General features: G+C 44.2%; 1 protein-coding gene across 2 annotated transcripts in view; it reads right to left on the bottom strand.

Moving 5' to 3' along the window:
• Positions 1 to 2,126: 2,126 nt before the first annotated feature.
• nphp4 (nephronophthisis 4) overlaps positions 2,127 to 13,591 on the bottom strand; it is a 117,492-nt gene continuing 106,027 nt past the window's right edge. For both annotated transcript variants that reach the window (XM_087781194.1, XM_087781195.1), the window contains 7 exons: positions 11,031 to 11,184; positions 10,910 to 10,974; positions 10,761 to 10,846; positions 9,201 to 9,372; positions 3,254 to 3,433; positions 3,040 to 3,183; positions 2,127 to 2,979 (listed from right to left, as the gene is read on the bottom strand). In XM_087781194.1, coding sequence (XP_087637320.1) covers positions 2,839 to 2,979; positions 3,040 to 3,183; positions 3,254 to 3,433; positions 9,201 to 9,372; positions 10,761 to 10,846; positions 10,910 to 10,974; positions 11,031 to 11,184 — 942 coding nt within the window. In that variant the 3' untranslated portion in view covers positions 2,127 to 2,838. The remainder of the gene's footprint in view (positions 2,980 to 3,039; positions 3,184 to 3,253; positions 3,434 to 9,200; positions 9,373 to 10,760; positions 10,847 to 10,909; positions 10,975 to 11,030; positions 11,185 to 13,591) is intronic.

The following is a 13,591-nucleotide window of genomic DNA, read 5'->3' as shown; positions in this document are numbered from 1 at the left end:
CGTCGATTTTGGGCCATTTTTTGAAGTCTGAGGAAAAAAAATCGGTCGAAATAGACCTTTTTTCGAGCCTTCAAAAAACGGCATTTTAAGCATTTAGGCAACAATTTTCTGCGCTCACATGGTGCGTCTGATATCATACTTAAGTATTCCAACCTTTTTTTCCATTTTCGGGCACGTCGATTTTGGGCCATTTTTTGAAGTTTGAGAAAAAAAAATCGGTCGAAATAGACCTTTTTTCGAGCCTTCAAAAAACGGCATTTTAAGCATTTAGGCAACAATTTTCTGCGCTCACATGGTGCGTCTGATATCATACTTAAGTATTCCGACCTTTTTTTCCATTTTCGGGCACGTCGATTTTGGGCCATTTTTTGAAGTTTGAGAAAAAAAAATCGGTCGAAATAGACCTTTTTTCGAGCCTTCAAAAAACGGCATTTTAAGCATTTAGGCAACAATTTTCTGCGCTCACATGGTGCGTCTGATATCATACTTAAGTATTCCGACCTTTTTTTCCATTTTCGGGCACGTCGATTTTGGGCCATTTTTTCAAGTTTGAGAAAAAAAAATCGGTCGAAATAGACCTTTTTTCGAGCCTTCAAAAAAAACGGCATTTTAAGCATTTAGGCAACAATTTTCTGCGCTCACATGGTGCGTCTGATATCATACTTAAGTATTCCGACCTTTTTTTCCATTTTCGGGCACGTCGATTTTGGGCCATTTTTTGAAGTTTGAGAAAAAAAAATAGGTCGAAATAGACCTTTTTTCGAGCCTTCAAAAAACGGCATTTTAAGCATTTAGGCAACAATTTTCTGCGCTCACATGGTGCGTCTGATATCATACTTAAGTATTCCGACCTTTTTCTCCATTTTCGGGCACGTCGATTTTGGGCCATTTTTTGAAGTTTGAGAAAAAAAAATCGGTCGAAATAGACCTTTTTTCGAGCCTTCAAAAAACGGCATTTTAAGCATTTAGGCAACAATTTTCTGCGCTCACATGGTGCGTCTGATATCATACTTAAGTATTCCGACCTTTTTCTCCATTTTCGGGCACGTCGATTTTGGGCCATTTTTTGAAGTTTGAGAAAAAAAAATAGGTCGAAATAGACCTTTTTTCGAGCCTTCAAAAAACGGCATTTTAAGCATATATTCTTAAAAATCAATAGTTATTTTACTTTCTTTTAAACATCGGGAAACACTTTTTCTTCTTCTCTTTGCACTGAAATGTATTGGTTTAAAAAAAAAAAAAAGTTGAAGATCAGCACCAGGACAGCTCCTCTGAAGACCAGCACCAGGACAGCTCCTCTAAAGATTAGCACCAGGACAGCTCCTCTGAAGATCAGCACCAGGACAGCTCCTCTCTCACAGCGACGCCCTGAAGGCGTGACTCTGTAAACTTGTATGACGAGGACGTGTGTAAAGACAAGACAATGCTGGAGAAGAAAATGTTTGAGAGGCTAAAGATGAAGCTGCTTTTTTTTTGTTGTTGTTGTTGTTATTAGCGCTTCCTGCTGCGCCTGCATCCTAATGAGTGGGTTCAGTTGTGTAACTGTGTGCGTTACATAACACAACGTACAAGGCCTCGGCTCTCGTTTTATCTGCCGGAGACAGAGGAGGAAGTGTTTTTTTTTTTTCGAAGGAGGGGGGTGTTAATGAGGGCAATCTGGAGAGATGTGCACCTCGCTGGAAAATCATAGCTCATTACCAGAGCGCCTCTAATAACGCCGCTGATGAGGGGAAGTTGTTTGGGAGGCGAAGGGACGCGCAGGGGCCGACCCCCGGCTCGTCTTAGATTAAAAACTCAACCGTCGAGTGGCGGGTCCGAGTGGGCTCGCCGGGTAATTAAAGCCGATAAAACGTTATTGCTCTGCCCACTGACGTCCTGTTTTCGTGGACGGGCGGGCGACGCAGCGTCAGGGGGTTCGCTCTGGTGTCGAGCGAGTCAGATTCCTTCGGTACCGTCGGAAGGCGTTCGTATCAGACGCGTGACGGACGTAACACTTTTATTTTGATATGTGCAGGAGCTAGAAACGTGTATTTCCTACTTAAAATTGTCTCTACTTGAAAGTCGTTGATTTGCAATTCAACAATAACTGAAGTCGTTTAAGGAAACATTAAGGCTCGGAAGCAGAGTTCAGTTAGTGTTTCATTTATTACAAAAGTGGAAAAAACAACTACAATAAATACACAATTCAAGTTGTGGAAAACAAAATCTTGAAAAGTAAAGTGACATTTGACCTTTGGACTCAAAACGATGCTTTAAAACTAACTTGTACATGTTAAAAATCTTTGCTCAAATTAAAGAGCTTTTTCCTTTTATTTGTCCTTTTCATGCCTTTTAGTTTTAGACCTTTAAAGCTTATTTAAGATGTTTCTAATTTTCATCATATTCAATTATTCACTTGTATCTTTTCCCCTGATATTCTAGGAAGTCTACACTGAAATATAAATAACTATCGTACTTTAATTCAGTTTTAGAAATATTTTACTTTCTTTTAAATATAGGAAAACACTTTTTCTTCTTCTCTTTGCACTGAAATGTATTGGTTTAAAAAAAGCAATCATTGGCCGAAAAGTAGAACATCTTGGAGTTGAAAATAACAATATTGAAATCTTAAAATAATATATATTTAACAATTATAATATCATTGAAACTTGGTGAAAGAAAAAAAAACTGTGGATCGTATAGAAATGAGAGCATCGTAGGTTTTACCAGCAGAATTAATAACATAATAAACGTATAATAATATTTACATTATTTTTAATGTACAGCTTTAAATAAGGTTTCTTCTCCTGTGTCTTTGCTACACGACCGTCGAGGGTTCATGAAGTTCTTCACCGCCGGTCACGAGTAGACGACCTTCACGCAGAACGTCTCCTCGGTCTTCTCCTCGTGGTTGTTCACGTAGACCAGGATCTCCACGGACCCGGGACTCTGGCTGGCGGCGAAGCGGAGCCCGATGGTGTAGACCTCTCCTCCACCGACCTGACGGACGGACGGAGCCGAAGGTCAACTTTAGGGTTCGTCACGTGGTCTTTATCTCACCTTGAACTTGTCTTCTTTGAACTGCAGGAGGTCCGGGTGGTCGGAGCGCAGCAGGAAGGAGCGGCTGCTGGAGTACGGGTTGGTGTATGAGATCTTCCTGGAGCTGCCTCGACCACGCCTCGCCGGGACGTGCACCTCGAAGGCCTGGAGACACACGACCATGAAAACGTGACGAAAACCAACTCTGCAACATCTGGAGGAACATCTTGACGACCTTGGACAGGACGGGCCGGTGGACGTTGAGGCAGAGCAGCCAGTTGCTGACGAGTCGCCGCTGCTCTACGTCCACGGCGCTCACGAAGAAGAAGCGACTCCCCGCCCGCCACGGCTGCACCTTCAGCCGGAGCTCCTGCACCGCCGTCGGGGGCAACGCGAACACGCCGTCGGGGTCGACCTGCAGAACGAGGGCCATCAAGAACTGAACTAGTCGTAGTAATCAAAAGATATCGTGAAGGTGAAAAAGATGTGACAAAACATGCAGGGATTCTTCCAGTTTTCTAAGCGTACACGCCTGATGTTCAACATCAGAATGTGGACTTTAATAACCACAAAGTTCTGTCACAACGCGTGGACAGCTTTGACCTCCAGCAGAAACCTGTTATTTATCTGTGCACTGGATAACATAAGGATATGAATGTTCAAAGAAACGCTTCAGGGATGTGAGCTCTGCCATAACTCTCAAAGCAAATGGATTGTAGAAGTTTGGAACTAAAAAAGCCGAACAGTCTGGTGTGAAGAGCCAGTAAACATCTAGACAGGTTGGGACAGAGAACATTGGGATAGTCTTAAAAACCATCATCATAGAGTCGTCTCGGTTATTAGAAAGACAATGGACGCCTCACTCGGGACAGGACAACGACTGCTGCTAGAGTAGACTTGCATAAAAAGTAAAAACACTAAAGATATACAAAACCTGTTCGAAAATGCAGGGAAAGATTGATGGGTTTATTAACTTTTTGCTCTTTAATATAAATGTGCCTGGAGCAAGGGTCCCTTCTGTGGTTTGGTAGGTAGAGCAAGTACAACATTTTGTCAATAAAATAAGTTTAGTATAGAATGATATCAACAGCACATGAACCCTCACTGGACGTGCTCGGAACTTGTATGTTTAATCTTGCTGATGAACTGCAATGATGTTGTTCAGTCTCCACTTCCTGATGCCTCTTGGCATGCTTTTGTTGAAGGTTGACCTCTGACCTACACCCACTGCCTGGACCGTCCCTTGTCTGTGCATTGATGCAGTGCACAATCTAAAGGAAACCTCGATTTCCAAGTGTGGACATACATGAAGAATAGAAGTTAGAATGGTGTTTTTTAATATAAATATATATTGAAACATAAATTAGATTTTCTATAAAATAGTGTGTGTGTGATAAACATGCCAAGAGCACAGATGTGAACATGAAGATTCTGTGGTGTGGTGGATAGAGCAAGTGCCTCAGAAACTCTTCAGTCGGTTCCGGCATGGGTTCAATTCCCACACGTATGGTCTTTTGGCCATTAAACCTTAATGTGCATCATAAGTGCAACCTAAGCACAAGTCCTTCTGATAGTTGGTCGTGGTCTAGTGGAGTCCATCTTGGACTTGCAGACGGCTGTCGTTGAACATGAGCGAGATCAACTCCCATCTCAGTTTATAAATCTTACATACAAATGAACAACAAATAAATACACTTGAATCACATCACACAAATGTGAAAGTTCTGTGGTGGAGTGAATAAAGCAAGTGCCTCTGAAACCCTTCTGTTGGGTTAGTCGTGGGTTCGATTCCCACTCACTCCATCACTAACTTAAACAAACTTAGTTGGACATGGAAAACAAAGTGGTTAAGTTTTAACTTGTTTGTCCTCAATATGTATGCTAAATACGCCCGGAGCACAAGTCCAAATGTGAAAGTTCTGTGGTGGAGTGAATAGAGCAAGTGGCTCTGAGACCCGTTCGGTTGGGTTAGTCGTGGGTTCGAGTCCCACTCACTCCATCACTAACTGAAACAATCTGAGTGGGAAATGGAGGGCCAAGTGGTTAAATTTTAACGTGTTTGTCCTCAATATGTATGCTAAATACGCCCGGATCATAGGTCCAAATGTGAAAGTTCTGTGGAGGAGTGAATAGAGCAAGTGGCTCTGAGACCCATTCGGTTGGGTTAGTCGTGGGTTCGAGTCCCGCTCACTCCATCAATAACTGAAACAAACTGTGTGGGACATGGAGAGCCCAGTGATGCGTGAAGCCCCTGGAAAAAGTGACCTGGTGGAGTGACAAGAGCAAGTTGCTCTGAGACCCGTTCGGTTGGGTTAGTCGTGGGTTCGAGTCCCACTCACTCCATCACTAACTTGAACAAACTGTGTGGGACACGGAGAGCCCAGTGATGCGTGAAGCCCCTGGAAAAAGTGACCTGGTGGAGTGACAAGAGCAAGTTGCTCTGAGACCCGTTCGGTTGGGTTAGTCGTGGGTTCGAGTCCCACTCACTCCATCACTAACTTGAACAAACTGTGTGGGACATGGAGAGCCCAGTGATGCGTGAAGCCCCCGGAAAAAGTGGAGGTGGAGTGACAAGAGCAGGTGGCTCTGAGACCCTGTCGTGGGTTCGAGTCCCACTCACTCCATCACTAACTTGAACAAACTGTGTGGGACATGGAGAGCCCAGTGATGCGTGAAGCCCCTGGAAAAAGTGACCTGGTGGAGTGACAAGAGCAAGTTGCTCTGAGACCCGTTCGGTTGGGTTAGTCGTGGGTTCGAGTCCCACTCACTCCATCACTAACTTGAACAAACTGTGTGGGACATGGAGAGCCCAGTGATGCGTGAAGCCCCTGGAAAAAGTGGAGGTGGAGTGACAAGAGCAGGTGGCTCTGAGACCCTATCGGTTGGTCGTGGGTTCGAGTCCCACTCACTCCATCACTAACTTGAACAAACTGTGTGGGACATGGAGAGCCCAGTGATGCGTGAAGCCCCTGGAAAAAGTGGAGGTGGAGTGACAAGAGCAGGTAGCTCTGAGACCCGTTGGGTTGGTCGTGGGTTCGAGTCCCACTCGCTCCACCAAGCTGTGAGAGCCCAGTGATGTGTGAAGCCCCTGGAAGAGGTGACAAGAACTGGGGTAACTGAGACCCGTTCAGTTGCAATGACTAGAGCCCAGGGCCACAGATGTGAACCTCAGTAGTGGGCTGCAGTCAGTGCACTTGCTCTAGTCACTATTACTAGTACTACAGGTCACTTTTTCCAGGTGACACAGTTTGTTGATGGAGGGAGTGGGACTCGAACCCACGACCAACCCAACCGAACGGGTCTCAGAGCCACTTGCTCTTGTCACTCCACCAGGTCACTTTTTCCGGGGGCTTCACGCATCACTGGGCTCTCCGTGTCCCACACAGTTTGTTTCAGTTATTGATGGAGTGAGTGGGACTCGAACCCACGACTAACCCAACCGAACGGGTCTCAGAGCCACTTGCTCTTGTCACTCCACCAGGTCACTTTTTCCGGGGGCTTCACACATCACTGGGCTCTCCGTGTCCCACACAGTTTGTTTCAGTTATTGATGGAGTGAGTGGGACTCGAACCCACGACCAACCCAACCGAACGGGTCTCAGAGCCACTTGCTCTTGTCACTCCACCAGGTCACTTTTTCCGGGGGCTTCACGCATCACTGGGCTCTCCGTGTCCCACACAGCTTGGTGGAGTGAGTGGGACTCGAACCCACGACTAACCCAACCGAACGGGTCTCAGAGCCACTTGCTCTTGTCACTCCACCAGGTCACTTTTTCCGGGGGCTTCACGCATCACTGGGCTCTCCGTGTCCCACACAGTTTGTTTCAGTTATTGATGGAGTGAGTGGGACTCGAACCCACGACTAACCCAACCGAACGGGTCTCAGAGCCACTTGCTCTTGTCACTCCACCAGGTCACTTTTTCCGGGGGCTTCACACATCACTGGGCTCTCCGTGTCCCACACAGTTTGTTTCAGTTATTGATGGAGTGAGTGGGACTCGAACCCACGACTAACCCAACCGAACGGGTCTCAGAGCCACTTGCTCTTGTCACTCCACCAGGTCACTTTTTCCAGGGGCTTCACGCATCACTGGGCTCTCCATGTCCCACACAGTTTGTTTCAGTTATTGATGGAGTGAGTGGGACTCGAACCCACGACTAAGCCAACCGAATGGGTCTCAGAGCCACTTGCTCTATTCACTCCACCACAGAACTTTCACATTTGGACCTATGATCCGGGCGTATTTAGCATATATATTGAGGACAAACGCGTTAAAATTGAACCACTTGGCCCTCCATTTCCCACTCAGATTGTTTCAGTTAGTGATGGAGTGAGTGGGAATCGAACCCACGACTAACCCAACCGAAAGGGTCTCAGAGCCACTTGCTCTATTCACCCCACCACAGAACTTCCACATTTGGACCTGTGCTCCAGGCGTATTTAGCATACATATTGAGGACAAACACGTTAAAATTGAAACACTTGGCTCCCCATGTCCAAATCATTTTGTTTCAGTTAGTGATGGAGGGAGTGGGAATCGAACCTACGCTTTAGCCAACCGAAGGGTTTCAGAGGCACTTGCTCTATTCCCTCGACCACAGAACTTTCACATTTTGACCTGTGCTCCGGGCGTATTTAGCATACATATTGGGGACATCACTTTAAAAGTTTACCAGGGATGTCTAAGATTTATAAGCTGAGGCGGGAGTTGATCTCACTCATGTTCAACGACAGCCGTCTGCCAATCCAAGACCTCCTCCACTAGACCACGACCACCTCACAGCAGGACTTGTGCTTAGGTGGCATTTGTGATCCACATCAAGATTTAAAGGCCAAAAAACCACAAGTGAAATGTCATCTAGTTAGTCAATGTGGGAATTGAACCCAAGCTGGAGCCGACTGAAGAGTTTCTGAGGCACTTGTTCTATCCACCACACCACAGAATCTTTATGGAGTCTACTGACTCTTTCAAGAAACATCTTTAGACGTTTTTATTTGTGCTTTTCCTTGATTTTCTGGAACTCCTGTTATTCAGTGTTATCTTGACCTTTAAAGTATATAGTTTGAGTTTTGTTTTGATTGTTTATACGCTTTGTGACCCTGGTCTGGAAAAGCGCTCTTTAAATATAAATTACCTACATCTGTGCTCTTGGCACATTTATCACACACATTGAGGTTTGAATAAGGAAGCATCTTTTTGTAGAATTTCAATCTTTAAATATTCTATAGAAAATATAAATTTATATTTCATTAATTTTCAACCTAAACAATTTGGCCATTTTCTATTCTGCATGTTCACACTTGTTCTGGTGGATTCTTACTAGTATTTGCCATCCATTAAGTTAATTTTGAAGATTTTGGTGTGAAAAAACACATTTTCAGACACAATTTGACGAAATCGTAAATACTTGTTCAACCCATAGTCCAAGTTCTGTTAAACAATTATACAAGAGAGATCAATCATTACAAAATCAATCCGACTTCTCTTAATACAGCCTAGTTTCTGTGCATCTTTAGTACCTTTGTTACCGACAGCCTGAGCATAGTTTTTTTTTTAGTCGGCTTATATATTTGGGATTCATCGTTTAAATACTCGCTGTTGCTAATCATGCAAACTAACAGATTGTTTACCTTCTCTTTGCGGAGACTAATCCAGTGCCGAGTTAAATAAGACAATTCCCATTTATTTACTTTAATTCTAAACTTTCATACAAGGCACTTGTATGATAAAAGATAACACATGAACGTACCAATTTATTATTTTTAAACAAAAAGATTGAAATACAAGTGATTTTATATCATTATTGATATGAGAGTTCATTGTTTTGTGACGCAAGAGAAAGAATTCAGTCCAGAGGCGTCTGCATGATTCACTGTAGTCAGTAGTTTCTCAACGTCATTTGTGTTGAACTAAAAATTCAGGACAAGGTCTGCTGCTTAAGCAGCCTAAACTTATTTTATTGACAAAAATGTGATAATCCCCAGAGTTCACATCATTCCATCACAACATTGTGAAGCTCGATGTTCTTCAGATGGTCGGAGCCGACCAGCATAACTGTGGATCCAGGCAGGAAGAGCGTTAGATCTACTTTTTAAGAAAAAATATTCATATTTATCGCTTCGGTTCGCTGAAACTCGTCCTGGGGGGTCGACGGGGTCACGAGCACAGCAGCCGCTTTACCTTGAGCTCCAGAGGCTGCGACGAGAAGACCTGGACCTTGCGGAGACTTCGCGTCCCTCGCAGCAGCAGCGATTGGCTGATCTGCTGGCCGGTCACGCAGCTGACGTCCACGCGTTCCAGGAAGTGGACGTAGATCTGCCAGATCTGCGAGGGCGCCGCTCGCCACTGATCGCTGCGGAGATAAACAGCATTAGGGTCGACGGCAGGAGCGGCGTGAGGTCGTGAGGTCGTCGTTCAATGACGTCAGCCGAGGAAACGTCTCGACACTTTGTTTTCAGTTGATGAAGGACATGTCGTCGCTGATGTTTGAAGCCACACGTCGACAGAATGGTTTAATATAGATATGAACATAAATGGAATCATGAAGTCGTTTTGTGTAACTGGAGCTTCATCTGAAGGCGTCGCCTGAGAAACTGACTTTTGTCTGTTGATGTTGAAATAAATCAAGATGAAATATTTATAGGATGTGATTTTGTTTATTCTGAGAGTCATGTATCTTGTATGTTTGTGCGTTTGTGTTTCAGACACACACAAATACAGACATGCGCACACACAACTACACATTACAAACCGTGTCTGTGGGAGTGTGTGTTTATTTTTTTTGTGTGCATGTCACCGTCTGTGTGTGAGTGAGTATCTGTGAGTTAGTGCATGTCGGTGTGTGTCGTGCAGACAGAGAGAGACACACAAATACAGACATGCTCGCACACAGACATGGTTTGTTTGTGATGTGTAGTTATGCATTTGTGTGCATGTCACTGGTGTGTGTGCGCGCATGTGTCAGTGTGTGTCTGTGTGTGCGTGCGTTTTATGTGTGCATGTCACCGTGTGTGTGCATGCGTGTGTTTTAGGTGTGCGTGCGGGTTTGTTTTATGCGTGTGTGCGTGCGTGTGTGTTTTATGTGTGCATGTCATCGTGTGTGTGTGTGCGCGTGTGTTTTAGGTGTGCGTGCGGGTTTGTTTTATGTGTGCGTGTGTGTTTTATGTGTGCATGTCACCGTGTGTGTGCATGCGTGTGTTTTAGGTGTGCGTGCGGGTTTGTTTTATGTGTGCGTGCGTGTGTGTTTTATGTGTGCATGTCACCGTGTGTGTGTGTGCGTGTGTCAGTGCAAGTCTGTGTGTGTATGCGTGTTTTATGTGTGCGTGCGCGTTTGTTTTATGTGGATCTGCGTGTGTTGTGTGCGTTTGCATTTGTTTTATGCGTGCGTGCGCGTTTGTTTTGTGTGTGCGTGCACGTTTGTTTTATGTGTGCGTTTGTTTTATGTGTGCGTGTGTTGTGTGCGTGCATGTGTGTGTGTTTTATGCGTGCGTGCGTTTTATGTGTGCGCATGTTGTATATGTTTGTGTGCGTTTTTATGAACGACCCTTGTGTGTGTTACGCACAGATAAACACAATTACAGACATGCACACGCACTCACACAGACACTGACATGCACCCCAGACACGTTTTTTTTTGTGATGTGCATTTGTGTGTGTGCATATCTGTTTGTGTGCATGTCTGTGTATGCGTAATGGTTCATTTATGTGTGCAAGTGTGTGTGCGTTGTGAGTAAAACGCACGTGAACACCATGACGAAGAACATCTTCATGTGAGGACTAGGACTTCCCGGCACTTTGACGAACACGTCCTGAGGCTCCTGAGGCTCCTGAACACAGACGCCTGACTTTACACAACAAACTCATGGAGGCGACGCACAAGTGCAGCTCACCAGCGTCCTGGTCTGACACACCACGTCCGGGTCACTGCAGCGCACGGACAGACGACTCCTCTCGCCTGCCGGGACACGTGCACGTTAAGCTAAGTTAAGTTAAGAGCGCAGCAGCTCAGACCGTCGGTGCTCCAGGGCGGCAGACGGATGGCCTTCTTGACGAAGCACAGCTGCGGGTGGTAGAGTCTGAAGGTCTGGTCGACGGCGTGCGGCGTCGGCTGGACGCTCACCTGGCAGATCGCCAGCGGCTTCCCGTCCTCCGCCATGAAGGAAACCTGCGAGGAGTTTGGTTCATGTTGGAGCTGATCGGAGGAGATGTGGTCCCTGTCTTCACTCTCTTCTTCGCCCTCTTGTTTCTCATAGTGACGTCTTTAACTTGTAAGGAATGTGTCTCAGGGATGAAAGTGATCAATAATAAAAAAAAATTCTTAGTCAATTTATGTTATTTTTACCATTATAATGCTAAGATGTGGTGATGAGTTCACTGAGAGGGTGTGAATTAGCCATTACACATTTGGTACATAAATCCAGAATAAATGTTCTTAAAGACATCAGAGCAAAAGTTTGATACTGCAGCCGCAACACAATAAAATACATAAAATAAACACTTTATAAACACTGCAAATCATGCACCAAACGTATATACACACACAAACCCACACAAACGTATATACACACACACACGCACATACACACACACACACGTATATACACACGTATATACACACACACACGCATACACACGTATAAACACACACACACGTATATGCATACGCACGTATATGCATACGCACGTATATGCATACGCACGTATATGCATACGCACGTATATGCATACGCACGTATATGCATACGCACGTATATGCATACGCACGTATATACACACGTATATGCATACGCACGTATATACACACACAAACGCATACGCACGTATACACACACACAAAAACGCATACGCACGTATACACACACACACAAACGCATACGCACGTATACACACACACACAAAAGCATACGCACGTATACACACACAAACGCATACAGACGTATATACACACACAAACGCATACACACGTATATACACACACAAACGCATACACACGTATATACACACACAAACGCATACACACGTATACACACACAAACGCATACACACGTATATACACACAAACACATGTATATACACACAAACGCATACACACGTATACAAACACAAACGCATACACACGTATATACACACGTATATACAAACGCATACACACGTATATACACACGTATATACAAACGCATACACACGTATACACACACAAACGCATACACACGTATACACACACAAACGCATACACACGTATACACACATAAACGCATACACACGTATACACACACAAACGCATACACACGTTTACACACACAAACGCATACACACGTATACACACACAAACGCATACACACGTATACACACACAAACGCATTCACACGTATATACACACACACAAACGCATACACACGTATATACACACACACAAACGCATACACACGATTATACACACACACACAAACACATACACACGATTATACACACACACACAAACGCATACACACGATTATACATACACACACACAAACGCATACACACGATTATACACACACACACACACACACAAACGCATACACACGTATATACACACACAAACACATGTATATACACACACACACAAACACACGTATATGCACACAAACGCATACACATATATACAAAAGCATACACACAAACGCATACACACGTATATACACCCAAACGCATACACACGTATATACACACAAACGCATACACACATATATACACACAAACGCATACACACGTATATACACACAAACGCATACACACGTATATACACACAAACGCATACACACGTATATACACACAAACGCATACACACGTATATACACACAAACGCATACACACGTATATACACACAAACGCATACACACGTATATACACACAAACGCATACACACGTATATACACACAAAACGCATACACACGTATATACACACAAACGCATACACACGTATATACACACAAACCCATACACACGTATATACACACAAACCCATACACACGTATATACACACAAACCCATACACACGTATATACACACAAACCCATACACACGTATATACACACAAACCCATACACACGTATATACACACAAACGCATACACGTATATACACACAAACGCATACACGTATATACACACAAACGCATTCACACGTATATACACACAAACGCATTCACACGTATATACACACAAACGCATTCACACGTATATACACACAAACGCATTCACACGTATGCACACACAAACGCATTCACAAGTATATACACACAAACCCATACACACGTATATACACACAAACCCATACACACGTATACACACACAAACCCATACACACGTATATACACACACAAACCCATACACACGTATATACACACAAACGCATTCACACGTATATACACAAACGCATTCACACGTATATACACAAACGCATTCACACGTATATACACAAACGCATTCACACGTATAAACACACAAACGCATTCACACGTATATACACACAAACGCATTCACACGTATATACACACAAACGCATTCACACGTATGCACACACAAACGCATT

This window comes from Callionymus lyra, chromosome 19 (genome assembly GCF_982586985.1).
Source record: "Callionymus lyra chromosome 19, fCalLyr1.hap1.1, whole genome shotgun sequence".
Taxonomy (NCBI): domain Eukaryota; kingdom Metazoa; phylum Chordata; class Actinopteri; order Syngnathiformes; family Callionymidae; genus Callionymus; species Callionymus lyra.
Note: the sequence above shows the minus strand (reverse complement) of the source record. Positions and strands in the feature narration are given on the sequence as shown.